The 14,568-nt window shown below is 41.2% G+C and overlaps 2 gene segments (V, D, J or C); both read left to right on the top strand.

The window, feature by feature from the left end:
* LOC103241327 (immunoglobulin kappa variable 2-24-like) overlaps window positions 1–14,568 on the top strand; it is a 978,355-nt gene that overhangs the window by 177,640 nt on the left and 786,147 nt on the right.
* LOC119622390 (immunoglobulin kappa variable 1-39-like) lies at window positions 6,254–7,376 on the top strand. The segment is given in 2 exon segments: window positions 6,254–6,321; window positions 6,442–7,376. Coding segments are annotated over 2 exon segments (378 nt in total).

Raw genomic sequence — 14,568 nt, 5'->3', positions numbered from 1 at the left:
GATCCAAGAACCCTCTCTTGGGGTCTGGATAGGAACCCCTCTCTGGTAACAACGCCATGCTGACTCAAATCTTAAACTAGTCCCACCTTCAGTCTTCTCATCAAAACACAACTCTCTAAAAGCCTTTACAAACTGTAAATGACTTTATTTTAGATTTTAGAGCAAGGACACATCTTGCCATCTTGCATTCCCTGATCCCTTCCACACTCCTTTTTCCCTTCCAATTTCTCTGACTCAGTCGGTTCCTCTCACATTGTGTCCTGAAAATCTAATTTTCCCTCCTAATATGAAAAACAAAATCCTCTTCCTCCTATCATGTGCTGTGAGATCTGACCCATAAACTCTCTCTTTTTTTTTTTTTGAGATGGAGTCTTGCTCTGTCACCCAGGCTGGAGTGCAGTGGCACAATCTCGGCTCACTGCAACCTCTGCCTCCCAGGTTCGAGTGATTCTCCTGCCTCAGCCCCTCAAGTAGCTGGGACTACAGGCACGTGCCAACGTGCCCGGCTCATTTTTGTGTTTTTAGTTGAGATGGGGTTTTGCCATGTTAGCCAGGCTGGTCTCAAACTCCTGACCTCGTGATCTGCCTACCTCAGCATCCCAAAGTGCTGAGGTTACGGGTGTGAGCAACCGTGCCCGACGCATAAACTCTCCAATACACAGGTTGTGTAAGAGATCATGGAGGGATTTTACCCAATAGATTATCTACCTAAGAAGAATTCTTTTACTAGCTCTTCTCTCACTAAAATGTTTTCTATCTCTTGTCAAAATTGACACCAGATAATAAAAAGGTGGAAATGTTTGAAAGAACTGCACACAACCACAGACTCACTAAGGTAAAGGATAGCTCTTCCCCTTATGTTAGTTTCCAATGATGTCATTTAAATTACCACAGTCTTACTGGCTTGTAACAACACTAATGTATTACCCTATAGTTGTGGAGGTCAGAAGTCTCACTGAGCTAATACCAAGGTGTCAATAGGGCTGTAATTATTCTGGAGGCTTCAGGGGAGAAAATTTGATCCTCTACTTTTTATTTTCAAAGTGCTCCACATTCCTGCTTCCATGGCCCCTTTCTCTGTCACTCCTGCATCCCTTCCTATTGTTTCAGCCCTTCTCTGATTGTCAATCTCCCCTGTACCTATTATAGAAAGCCTTGTGATTATATTGGTCTCACCTGGATAAACTAGGATGATCTTCTATCCAAAACATTCTTAATCACATCTATTAAATCCCTTTTTACTATGTAAGGTAGAGTTCATAAGTTCTAGAGACTAGGACATGGACATATTTTGGGATGAGAGCATTTTCCATTTCATGGACAATAAATATCTTCCCCCAAATTGTTCTTCTCTAATGTAGAATTTTTAAAAATTACAAGGCACATATATGAAGCAAGAGAGCTGGAGAAAATCTTACATTCAATGCTATCTAATCTGTGGGTTTTAAATGTTGGAGTATCTTCATTCCACTGTCTCTAATTTTGAGTCCTTGATGTGTAGATAGTTTTAGAGGATTTTTTTGTAACCCAGTGTAAACCAGACAGTATCTGATACAGATCTCAATCAATTTACAGGTTTTGTTTTGCCAAAGTTAAGGATGATGGCCTGTGACACATCCTTAGAAGGTCCTGAGAGCATGTGCTCAAAATGGTTGGGTTACACCTTGGTTTTATGCTTTTAAGGAAGACAGAAGTTACAAGCAAAGGCATCAATCAGTGTATGTAAGGTTTACATTGGTTTGCCCTAGAAAGGCCAGACATCTGGAAGCAGGGACTTCTAGGTCATAGGTGGATTCAAAGATTTCCTGACTGGCAATTTGTTGAAAGAGTTAAGCTCTGCCTAAAGAGTTAAATTCCTCATAAAGAAATGCTTGAGTTTAGATAAAGGGGATATGGAAGCCAGAATTCTTGTCATGTAGATGAAGCCTCCACATAGCAGGCTTCAGAGAGAATAGTTGGTGAATATCTCTTGTCAAAACTTAAAAGTTGTCAGACTCTCCAGCAAAAGATCCAGTAGGGGGAGGAGAGTATCTACAAAATGCAATTTTTTTTTTTCCTACAAGTGACACCTTTGTAAGGCCATTTCAGAATATGTCAAAGAAATATGTGTTGAGGTAAAATACTGTGATTTTCTTCAGGGCCTATTAACTTTCATGTGATGCTATACCAGAGTCATGTTGGAATTTGGTGTGCTATTGCTACAGAGAGTCTGCTTTGTCAATTTTAAGATCTCTGTTTGAATTGCAATACTGGTTGGTTGTGTCTGAACTACAAAAGAAGGAGGGTATGATGAGGAATGGCCAACACCCTCTTCCCAATATGATCTAAACTAGTCTTTTATGTTTCCTTGAAGTTCCCTTGGCCAGGAGGGGGTCCATTCAGTCAGTTGGGGGATGCCTAAAATTCAAATTTTGCTTTACACCAGAAAAAATAAATTACTGCACAAATTAAATCTAAAATAGGTTGGTCAAGGAAAAGATGGATGGTGAAAGACACGTCAACAAGCCACCTAAATCTTAGGATGACTGAGGCTCAGCTCCATGTAGAAACATGGAGAAAATGCCTCTGGCTGTTCTACCTGAGAGGGGAGGGAGCTGGGATATATATATACTTCCTTCTGTCCTCACAAATTTCTTATTCTGTTTTAAACTACTATGACATAATCTCCATCACTGGGTAATTCATAGAGACCAGAAATTTGTTCTGTTACATTTCTGGAAGATGAGAAGTTAAAGATCAAGACACAGGTAGGTTAGGTTCTGCTTTATCTAGTCTAAGATGGCAACCTGAATGCTGAGTTCCTCTAGAAGGAAGGAAGATCATATCCTGGTATGCCAGGAGAGCAGAAGAGAGAGAGGGAGCCCACTCCCACCGTCTCTGTTTATGGTGGCATTCACCCATTCATGAGGGTGGATCCTCATTCCAGGCCCTCTGTCCAGCCCTGCATGCAGGCAGAGTTACTTTCTCCAGGATCAGATAACAGAAGACACATAGGTGGCCACTGGAAGTCAGTAGAGGGACAGTGAAGGGAAAAGGCCTAGAGTACGGACAGGGACTGCTACATTCATCAAGGAAAAAACACATGTACAGTTAACCCTTGAACAATATGGGCTTAAAAGTTACAGGTCCATCAACAGTTAAATTTTCTTCTGCCTATGCCACCTGTGAAGGAGCAAGCACTTAATAAGTAGTAAACATATTTTCTCATCCTTACGGTTTTCTAAATAACATTTTCTGTTCTCCAGCTTACTTCATTGTTTTAAGAATATAGTATATTATAAATACAACATAAAAACCTGTGTTAATCTACTATATTATCACTGAGTCAACAGTAAGCTACTAGTAGTTAAGTTTTAGGGATCCCAAAGTGATACACAGATTTTTTGCTGCACCAGTGGTTAGTGACCCAACCTCCATGTTGTCCAAGGGTCAAGTGTACTTTCAATTTGGAGCTGCATCTCTCTGGAACAGGATCTTGGCAGGTAGTTTGCAAGTGAAGGATTACAGGAAGTAACATCTCTTAAAATGCTACATGGCATGATGATTATTTCAGACTGAAAACGTTTAGAAAACAACAAATGCACAAAGGGGCTTTTCCCTACATCTCCCTTATCTGTCTAAAGTCAGATTCTCCAGGAGAAAAACAATCGTCAAGAAAATCCTCTCTGGAAATTTTTATATCAGGGAAGATTAGTACCCAAGAGAAGTCAAACTTAGAAGAGACTGAAAGTTGACACTTTTTTCCAGACATCCTATTACCTATTCTTTTAAAGGTCCACTTAAAAAAAAAAAAAAAAATCTAGGGTCATTTATTCTCCTTAAGTTGTCTGCACTCTCCACTTCCCTCTCACCTATGAAGGATGTATATACACCCAGAACTCACTGTATTATCTGGATGATAATTCTGTGATTTTTCCCTGCATGTTAAATAAACTGTCTTTTTTCTCCTATGAATCTGTCTTTTGTCCATTTATTCTCACCAAACCTTTAGAGGACAGAAAACACTTACTTTCTTTCCCCTTACACAGGTATCTTCCCTTAAAATTCAGGCTGCTTACAAGAGAGCAGAAAAGTTTGTGCACAGGCTACAGCACTATAATTTGACTCCCATGGTTGGGCATCAGTATTGCTCCCTGGAGCCCAAGGCTACAGCCCACTTGTACTGATGCAGTTGGGTCCACTTCCCCTGCTGCTGAGCCAGGTCGCGATGCTTTTGGCAACTTTGGAGATGTAAGACAAAAGGGGTGTTCAGTTTTATCTGGATTTGAGTGATTTATCCGTGTACATGGGAAATTGCTTGATAGGAGATGGAGCCTGTCTTACCTAAAGACACCAAGAGGGAGGCTGACATCTGGGTCAGGATGATGTCCTCACTCACTGCTGAAGAGTAAAAAAGGAAAGTGGTGTTGATGGCGCATGACAGGGACATGCACAGAGCAGCAGCTGCCCTTGTTTGGAGGGAGAGTTTCCTGGCCTGTTTCCCCAGACCCTCTCCCTCAACTGCCAGGTTCCAGGAGAGCTGCTTCTGAGTCCTCAGGAACACGCTGGTGGAAAGTGCAGCTCATAGCATTAGCCGGGGAATATGATCTTTATCTTTCTACGTTGGAGATAATTATCACTGAAGCCTTTATTAACCCAGGAGTTCAAGTTTATCCTAGGCCAGGCTCCTACAGTTGGAAGCAAATACAGTGACTTTTGTTGAAGTAATCAGATCTGCATCATTATTCAGCCTTTCATGCTGATGAACTGTGGGAAACAATATTCAATAGCAGAAAAGGGGAGAATATGGAAGTCCCCAAACCAAGACTAAGGTGCAACTAATTCAGACTCTGGGTTTTAAAGACACCTATAGCTCTGAATAATGATGGATCTCTGAGGGACCCACGCATTGAGGAAACAGCCTGTCATTTTTGCGTATCTGCAGTAAGTTGCTTAATCTTATGCTGGAAAGAAGCATGGCTTAATACCATTACAAGATATTTTCAGTAATTCAGCATTATTTTGATACATTTTAGTTTCAAATTTTTAAAGAAAGGACCAATTTTACATTTATAAAAAAAGTTGCAAGTACAGCACAAAGTACCCCCTCCTGTAATTGGAAACATTTGAGACGATACTGAAGACCTGATGACCCCACCCTCTAACACTTTACCATGTTGTAACCTCCCAATGCATTCACCATGCCTGCTGCCTAGACAGAGCTGATTTATCAAGACAGGGGAATTGCCATGGAGATAGAGTAATTCGTGAAGAATTGGCTGTGTGGGAGACTGGACTTTTATTAGTACTCAAATCAGTCTCCTAGAATATTTGGGGATGTTTTAAAAGATAATTTGGCAGGTAGGGGCTTGGGAATTGGAGTGCTGATTGGTCAGGTTGAAGATGCCATCATGTGGGTGTGGGGGTGGTTGAAGTGAGGTTTTCTTGCTGTCGTCCGTTCCTGGATGGGATCACTGAACTGGTTGATTCAGATTACCTGTCTGGGTAGTGTCAGCTGACCAAGCAAGTGCAGCGTCTGCAAAATGTCTCCAGCACTGATCTCTTAGGTTTTACAATAGAGATGTTATCCCCAGGAGCAATTTGGGGAGGTTCAGACTCCTGCAGCCAGAGGCTGCTTGACCCCTAAACCGTAATTTCTAATCTTGAAGCTAATTTGTAAGTCCTACAAAAGCAAACTGATCCTAGGGCAAGAAGGGGGTCTTTTCAGGAAAGGGCTATTATCAATTTTGTTTCAGAGTCAAACTACAAACTAAATTCCTTCCCTAGGTCAGTTCAGCCCATTTCCAGGAATGCATAAGGACAGCTTAAAGGTTAGGTTAGAAGCAAGATGGAGTCGTTTAGGTCTGATCTCTTTCATTGTCATAATTTCCTCAGTTACAATTTTTGCAGAGGCAGTTTCAAAGTGTTCCCTATAAACACGATATTCTCCTAAACAGGCCCAATGCACCAATAAAATACATTACTCCAGCTAGTCCTCAGGAATATTTCTAATTTTGACAACTATTTCAAAAATGTTTCTTATGAAATGGTCTCCAGGAAGAAACACAATCTCTGCAGACAAATCTGTGCTATCCTGGTCTGAGCTGGGACACTGGGGACACTTAGCCTATGCTGAGTTACTGAGAAGAACCAACCCCTGCAGCTGTGCCCAGCCTGCCCCATCTCCTGCTGATTTGCATGTTCCCGGGTCACACCCCACAGCCCTGAAGACTTATTAATGGGTTGGTCACACCTTGTGCAGGCATCAGTCCCAGTTAGGACACAGCATGGACATGAGGGTCCCCACTCAGCTCCTGGGCTTCCTGTTGCTCTGGCTCTCAGGTAAGGAAAAGCATTAGCAATTTACTCAGCCTAGTGTGGTCAATATTGCCTAGCCATTCAGGGAAGGCCTTATAACATGATTAATTGTGTGCATATTTGTTTTTGTGTTTCCAATCTCAGGAGTCAGAGGTGACATACAGATGACCCAGTCTCCATCCTCCCTGTCTGCATCTGTAGGAGACAGAGTCACCATCACTTGCCAGGCAAGTCAGAGCTTTAGTAGTAGTTTAGCCTGGTATCAGCAGAAACCAGGGAAAGCCCCTAAGCTCCTGATCTATGCTGCATCCAGTTTGCAATCTGGGGTTCCTTCGAGGTTCAGTGGCAGTAAGGCTGGGACAGATTTCACTCTCACCATCAGCAGCCTGCAGCCTGAAGATGTTGCAACTTATTACTGTCAACAGTATTACAGTACCCCTCCCACAGTGTTACACACCCGAACATAAACCTCCCAGGGAAGCAGGTGTGTGAGGCTGGGCTGCCCCAGCTGCTCCTCCTGGTGCCTCCATCGACTGGGAGTTTTCCTCAGATGCAGATTTAATGAAGAAATGATTACACATGAGAAATCTGTTTTATGGACTCAATTGAGATTCATACAGCAAAGGAAAAGTCACTATAGATATTCTAAGCAGGAATGATTAGAATACAGAAAATTGTCTGAACTATTATTGAAGTCAAAATAAAATGTAGAGATTCATCTCTACATTTATTGTTTTCTTTTGGAAGACAGAGTTGCAATATGGGGCATACAGGAAGACTGGGTGGTCTTACATATGTCAGAGGAACAAAGAGAAGAGGTTTTATTAAAAATAAAGAAAAATGGTAGGTATTACCCTTTGAGAAAGTTAAGTGGTACAAGTAAGGGTTGGAGCTGGCAACTGAGACTGGTCAGCAATGGTAGTGGGCAAAATTAGTCCGTGAGTTTTAGCAAGTTATCTGAGAAGATGTAGATAAAACTAGTTTCAGGTTACAACAAGCAGTCAGGCTCACAGAGGATTACATTCTGGGCGCAGTGTTTCATATCCTGAGTGCTTTTTCACCCTGGCTTCTTGACTTTGTTTTAGGTGAGTATCGCAGGAATGACCCAGTTCCTATGATGAACTTCCACATTACAAACTTTTAAAGTCCAACATATAAAAGTCAGGAAGCTTTGTACTAGAAACGGGATTCTATGGTGCTCCTTCTGTAGAGAGAGCTGCACCTGTGCAGGTGATAAGATCATGAGCTGCACACTTTGCCTTACTTTTTTTGTTGTTGTAAATAAGTTGCCTGATTCAATGCCATATTATGGAAGAATTTCTTAACTGTGATGAAAGCACTTGGAAAATCCTCAAATAATATTTCATGCAGAAATACAACTGACAAGAAAGACAAATGCATGTACAGGAAAACAACCGCTGCCCTCCGCATGTTGGATGAGGCCTGATAAAAACACCTGACACCAGCTATTAGTCTGATCCTTGATGTCTTATAATCTTAGGTTATTCTTCTTGAAAAGGTGGATGCTCAGAAGTGCCGGTATCCCCGTGAGTCCCAGTATGTGGCCGGGGTTACTTTGAAAATGTTGATTTGTAGTGTAAGGACTGGAACAGAAAATGAGCACATATGACACAGGTTGGTGGTACAAAACTAAAAACATAAGCATGCATTTGTTGAGCCCTGGAGCCTGTTAGCTTCTGGAAGAGCTGGAGCCAAAGCTGGGTCACATATCAGTCTTGGGTTTATTTAAAAATGTTTTATTTTATCTGTTTTGTTTTAATGACTCCTAGTTTTACTTTGTATTAATTTGAGGATAATCATCATCCGATTTTGACATGTGTTCTTCACTGTCTTTCAGTCCAGACATATTCCCTGACATACTCCTGTCACCATATAAGGAACAGAAAACTATCGCTTCATGAGAGGTTTACTGTTTAACTTTGCTGAAATAGGTAACTATTTGGTTGCCCTTGTGTGTGTTGGCGTGGGGGAACCCTGCATCACCATAGCTTTGGGTTTCAATTTAAATTTAGAATATTCTATATATTGTACTTGAGGATATATGTAAAGGCATTCATTCCTTTGTACCAGGCTCTGTGGTCAGCACGGTCTAAAATTGCATGACTGGAAACCGATGTAACCCAGCTGTGTTCCTGTGAATCATAAGAGAGGTTGCTCCTACTTCTGACCTATGACTTCCTAAACCATTGCTTCATGTTAACATGGTCATCAGTTTAAAGATTCCGGAGCTTACAGTGAGCTGAGATCCGGCCACTGCACTCCAGCCTGGGTGACAGAGCGAGACTCTGTCTCAAAAAAAAAAAAAAAAAAAAAAAAAAAAGATTCAGCACATGTTGAAGGAGAGTATCTGAAGTCAGTAGAAGGTCATAAAGTCATACCCACATGGACTTCCTTGGGTGAAGTATTTGATAAGACCAATAGATGCCATGATCATGTGTCTATTATTTCGTTTCTTTCCCCACGTTTTAGTGCCCTGATTATGAAATATTCCCATATCAATAAAACATACAGACTTTAAACACAGTAATATCCAATTATAGGTGAGCAGAAAAGGCAAACATTTATCTAGAACACAGAAGAATCCTAGTACAAATGTGTTACAGCCACCTCCAGGGAAAGTGATCTAATATCCCAAATTATCACCAAATTTCTGATGGTTATTTGCCTCTGCTGCTGAGAAGTCAGGCACCCAGAAGTGGCAACAGTTGGATCAGCACTGGTGCAGATGGTGATGGAAAGTCACGGCTCATGTGTTGCACATGTGCACTCCAGGTCACCACAGCTGTTTTGTATAAACAATTATTATGCAAATACTGTGGGAGTTAAGGGAAAAGTCTAGGTTCAGTTAACCTGTGTAAAGGTGGATGATTCATGAGTATGGATTGTTTGCTGTTGTTTCACCTATGGCAGACATTCTCTGCTGTTTTGATACAATAAACAAATTTCTGCACACATAATTTCCTACCCCCATGAGTGCATTGACATGTCTCTTCTCTAGGGCTTCTTGTCTCTGATCTTCCAATCCGTTTTCTAGCATGGTGGCCAACCAGCTTCCTAGGAATCCATGTATATAATTAACTCACGCTTCATTATTCACATTAGTTTGATTACCGTGTGTCCTGCTCAACTACCTTCTGACTCCAGGTAATATTTCACAGCCACCCATGATTGTGGCCATAGTGTGGGAGGAATTCACTCCTATTTACATGAATGTATGGTGTAGATTCATTCAAGAAGAAGCCTAGCTTGTTTGTCATTGTGGTTTTGTTGGTTTGTTTTTGTTTTCATGTTTTTCCCCTCTGGCATTAGCTAAATGGGAAAATCCATGAGGTCATTGAACATTAGCGTAAGAGAGGAAAGTTATATGGGAAACTGGAACACCTGTCATTCTAAGTGAAGCGTGCTCTCTCTGAATCTCTTTTCACCCAATTCTGAAAGTGCAAACTCCATGGTAATCCTGAGTAGTTCTGAGCATCACCTGGACATACAAATTTTTGAGACTAAAATTCCCAGTGGATGAGGGGCAGCTCAGTCACATAGTTACCTATTGCCTTATGTGCACATCTACTAGGACCCTGAGATATTCTGAGAGCTGCATTTTAAACAGAAAATTGTTTGTTTGTTTGTTTGTTTGTTTGTTTTCTGTGCATTACACTGTCCTCCCCTAGAACCCCAGAGATTGACGCTGTGATTCTATTTTGGAGCTGGCAAGAGAGTTCACAGTGTCCTCATCTAATACAGATGCATCTAACCCAAGCAATGTGCTGGATTACACGACCCAAGCAACAGAGCCACCTGTATCAGAACCCGAACTTGCGACAGAACTTCTCATTCTCTGAGCCCACTCCAAACAGACAGCCTTGCAAGTAAGCTGATAAACAAAATGGTATAGTAGATCCCAGCGTGGAATGTGTTGTGACGACACTACAGGGTCAGCTTGCCAACACTGTGGTTTGTTCTCATTGGTTGGAGGTGCAAGACGAAATTATTTTCTTTGAAAGGAATGATCAGCATGACTCACTCCCCTTCTCTAAATCCCTGATATCTTCCCCAACGTGACAGTCCCTTAAATTTGTAGGGATGAATCCCATCCTCTGTTCCTCAAGTGTTTTCATTGTATATTGAGAATCCATATTATTTTCTGCCAATGGCATGATCTCATCAACATATTGTTGTGCGGGGTGTTGGTTTGTGAAAGGTCCATAGGATCAAGGTTTCTTCGGCCTATATTGTGACAGACAGCAGGGGAGTTAATGTAGCCCTGGACCGAGATTGAGGATATGAGCTCCTGTTCATCCCAGATGACTGCAGAACCTCCCAGAGACTGCAATGGACTCTGTCTTCACTCTGCGACTGGGCGGAGGGTCTGGTCAAGCCCTGTCAGAGCCTCAGCACCATGCATCTGCAGGTGCCAGCAGAGGGCGCTTCTCACACTCATGGAAGGGGCGGGGAGGGCGATCTCCTGGCAACGGTGATGTCTGTGTATTTAAACCAGTAAGAAAGCCCCATAATTTGCATGTATCCCTCCTCTCACATCTAAAGTGGTTCCACCTCTCAGTATCTATAAGAGGTTTTTTCTCTGAGATGTGACTGAAGCAAAACTTGCAAGTCAAAAGCAGCGAGCGAGATGTCCCCATGGCAACTCCTGGGGTTTCTGCTGCTCTGTGTTCCAGGTGAAAATATGTGGACAAAGCTAAAAGTGGGACCATTATTTCAATCACTGATTTTTTTTTTCATTAGGAACTCTGCGTCTTATGAAATATAGCGTGCTTTTTAATGTGAATTTATAAAAAGTAATGCATATGCTTCCTCCTTGTCTAACTAGATTAGTGGTGATTTTGATATACATACAGTTACGGCATGTTAGTATTTTCTGTGTGTTGTTAGCCTCCAGGGGTGATATTGTGCTGACCCATCCCCAGCCTTTCTGTCTGGGACTCCAGGAGAGAAAGTCACCATCACCTGCTGGGTCAATCAGGGCATTAGCAGTAACTTACACTGGCACCAGCAGAAACCAAATCAAGCTCCAAAGTTCCTCATCAAGTTTGCTTCCCAGTCCATGTTGGGGGTCCCGTTGAGGTTCACTGGCAACGGATCTTAGACAGACTTCATCCTCACCATCAGTCGCCTTCCAGGTGAAGATGCTGCAACTTATTACTGTCAGCAGAGCAATAGTTTTCCTTACACTGAGTTACAACCCAGAACAAAAACAAGCTCAGCCTTGCTGAACAGAGAAACTGGGGATACCCTGTTCTTCTAATCATCGTAGGGGCATCTGGGGCAATGATCTATGCAATACCATGACATCTGCCACACCCAGCAGAGTTGAAACCCAAGAGTCACTGTCTTATAACTTCATCTTTAACAACAGTCTTTTTCAGAATATTTGCACAACAGTTGAAGATTACCTCTCCCTTTTCTTTCCATAGACTTACATAAACTATTTTCTACAAGTTGGTAAAAAACAAAGAAACACACACAAACTTTGGATTTTTCTTCAGAGAAATAGTAATTCATTTATGGCAAATAGGTTTTAAAGGGTAAAGATTAGAAGGGGAATAGGTTATGGCCTGGAGATGTAGTGACAAAAGAGCCCATGAACTCAGGTGTCAGTGAGTGTGGGTTCAAAGGAGTCACACAGTGATCTTATTTCCAAAGAAGTCCCCTGAAGCCTGCAGCTTTATAAGTCAGATTAACATTAAGGTTCACTTTCATCAGTGTAGAAGTCACCGGGGAGTTCAGGAAGCAATGGATATTTAGGTTTTCATGTATGGAAACTGGTCCATAGGCAATACAAATATAGACATTCAGTTAGGGCTTTTGAAAAGAAGACTGTCTCCAAAATAATATTTATCTAAAGTAAAAAAAGAAATGAACCATTTATTGCCGGTCTTAGGAGCAGGATAGGGCTCCAGGCCTAAAGAGGTTGAAATCAAGAATCCTCAATTCTTCAGTGTGAAATGCTTCACCAAAAGTTGAGTATACCGAGGCACTCCCAAGCAAGAGAATGTAACTTTGGGAGATTAAAGAAGGTGATAAAACTAAATGGACATTTTGTTTCATATCTTGCTGGACATAGGAATTACAGGAGGATCACCTATGATTCTTAGAGAGAATTTCTGTTCTTCACATCAGAAACATTGTCTGTCTCCTCTTTCCTTCTCATCCAAAATCCAAAGTGCTGTTTGAAGATGTATTTTTTTTAATTTCGCCATACTTAATTGTAAGACCAGTATCCTACCGTGAAGACTTGGTGATTCTAATGTAAACTAAGTTCATTTGTTTGAAGTTGTTTGTTTTGCATTTATCTATGCATTCAAAAATAACTTTGCGGATGCAATCTAGTCATTAGCGATGCAGACTGGCATCACAGTAAGCGACACTTTAAGTAATGATTTTCATCGTATTTGGTCACAAAAAGCTATATCACTTTTCAATAAACTTTTTTTGTTTTTTTCCATACAACACATATTTTATCCCAAAGTGAAAAATATGATAAAAAATAATATGTCTACATTATGGTTTCAGGCGTATGATGTTTCAAGTTGGAGAACACAATGTGGAGGATGTCGAATTTTGAGCCATGATTGGTTAAACCCAAATATCAAGTATGGGTGAGGAAGATATTATATTTTAAAAGATACTTTAGTTTCTGTGTATCTGAGCTGTTTAATAGTATTTTGAAATATACTGTTTTTAATCTTTATTCCATGTATTCTCTGAATGTGCCCAAAAGTTTTCCAGCAGGACTTCCTTAAAATATAAAACCTTAAGGAAAAGAACATTGTAACGAATCATATTAGGTCCTGGTTTTGGATGCCTGCCTGAGATCACTCATCAGCTCCTCTTCTGCTTCTAAGGGCTGACTCCTCCACCCTCTCCAGCAAGTTCCACCAACTAGGAGGACCTTTCTTCCTCCTGTGTTGAATACAATTAATCATAATTGTATACTTTACATGCAAACTGTGTTTATTTAACATCAAGATAATGTTTGCTACTTTTGTCAATATGTTTTCCCACGTCTAGTTAATCATTTTCAACTGTAAAAGTCGTTTAGTTTCCTTAGTTGAGGAGATTGCACCATATTTCTTCTAATTAAAAAAAGCAGCATATAGTTGCTATAGTTGCTTTTAAGGGATTTAAATTAATGTCAGAGTTTTCAGAACCAATAAATGCTATCATTTGAGGGTCAAGCGCATGTAAATAAATAAGATAATTTTTGATTCCAAGTACTAATATCCCATATCTGGAGGTACAAGTTGTTTGTTTAAGTTGTTTGGGGAAGATCTTGGGGTTGTACTGAGGATGCATCTGAGTGGTATGGTGGCAGCCAAGTGACCATACAACCTGCAAAGACCATGGAGTCATCACGGGAAGGGCAGAGGTTGGGAGATTCCCAATAAACTACTGCACATTGAAAAATTTATTTTTACCACTTTAGTAATATAAAACCCAAACAGTCCTATAATAATCAGATGCCTTATGTGTTTTCAGTTTCTTAAGAATATAATTTATTGTAATATCTTTTATCAAACACCTTGACCTGGATCACACCCAGGACATAGAATATTCCCTTGCTCAGAAGCTGGAAGCCCAGGTCTGCACCCTTATTGCTAATTGGCAGGCTCCCCAAAGCCCTTCCCCATCACTCAAGCCTTCATCACCAGGTCCTGTGGGGTGGGATCACCTAAGGTAGGGGCAGCACTGGACCCTGGTCATGGTGCTCTGGCTTCAACTGCGGGGGCTGTATGTGACAGGGTTCATGTATCTCATGGAACTGAGAAATACTATTGATTAGGGAGCACAGCATTCACCTCCCACTTGATCAGACAGCACCACTCTGCTCAGAAGCCTACAGAGAGGGACATCAGTAATACTGGGGAAGATTTGTGTTCTGTTTCCACCTCAAATTCCAGGAGAAACACTCAGCTTCCCAGCTGCTAGCTTCCCTTTCAGTGTCTTCAAAACGGAGAGTTTACATCATCCATCTGGAAGCAACAGAATCTGGGAAAGGTTCCAAAGATTCACTCACATGCTCTTTCCACCTTGTCCACCCCAGCTTGGTGTGATAGTCCTGGGATCATCTCTGCTTAATATTTAGCAGATTGGTTGTCCTGATGACATTGCTGTTTGTGACTGTCTCTAACTTCCCTGTCTCACATGGCAAACACAAGCAGTGCCCAGCCACAAACATGTAGATTAGAATTAACTAAAATTAACAATGTAGTTCCTTAGTTGTTTTCACTACAT

This window comes from Chlorocebus sabaeus, chromosome 14 (assembly GCF_047675955.1).
Source record: "Chlorocebus sabaeus isolate Y175 chromosome 14, mChlSab1.0.hap1, whole genome shotgun sequence".
Taxonomy (NCBI): domain Eukaryota; kingdom Metazoa; phylum Chordata; class Mammalia; order Primates; family Cercopithecidae; genus Chlorocebus; species Chlorocebus sabaeus.
Note: the sequence above shows the minus strand (reverse complement) of the source record. Positions and strands in the feature narration are given on the sequence as shown.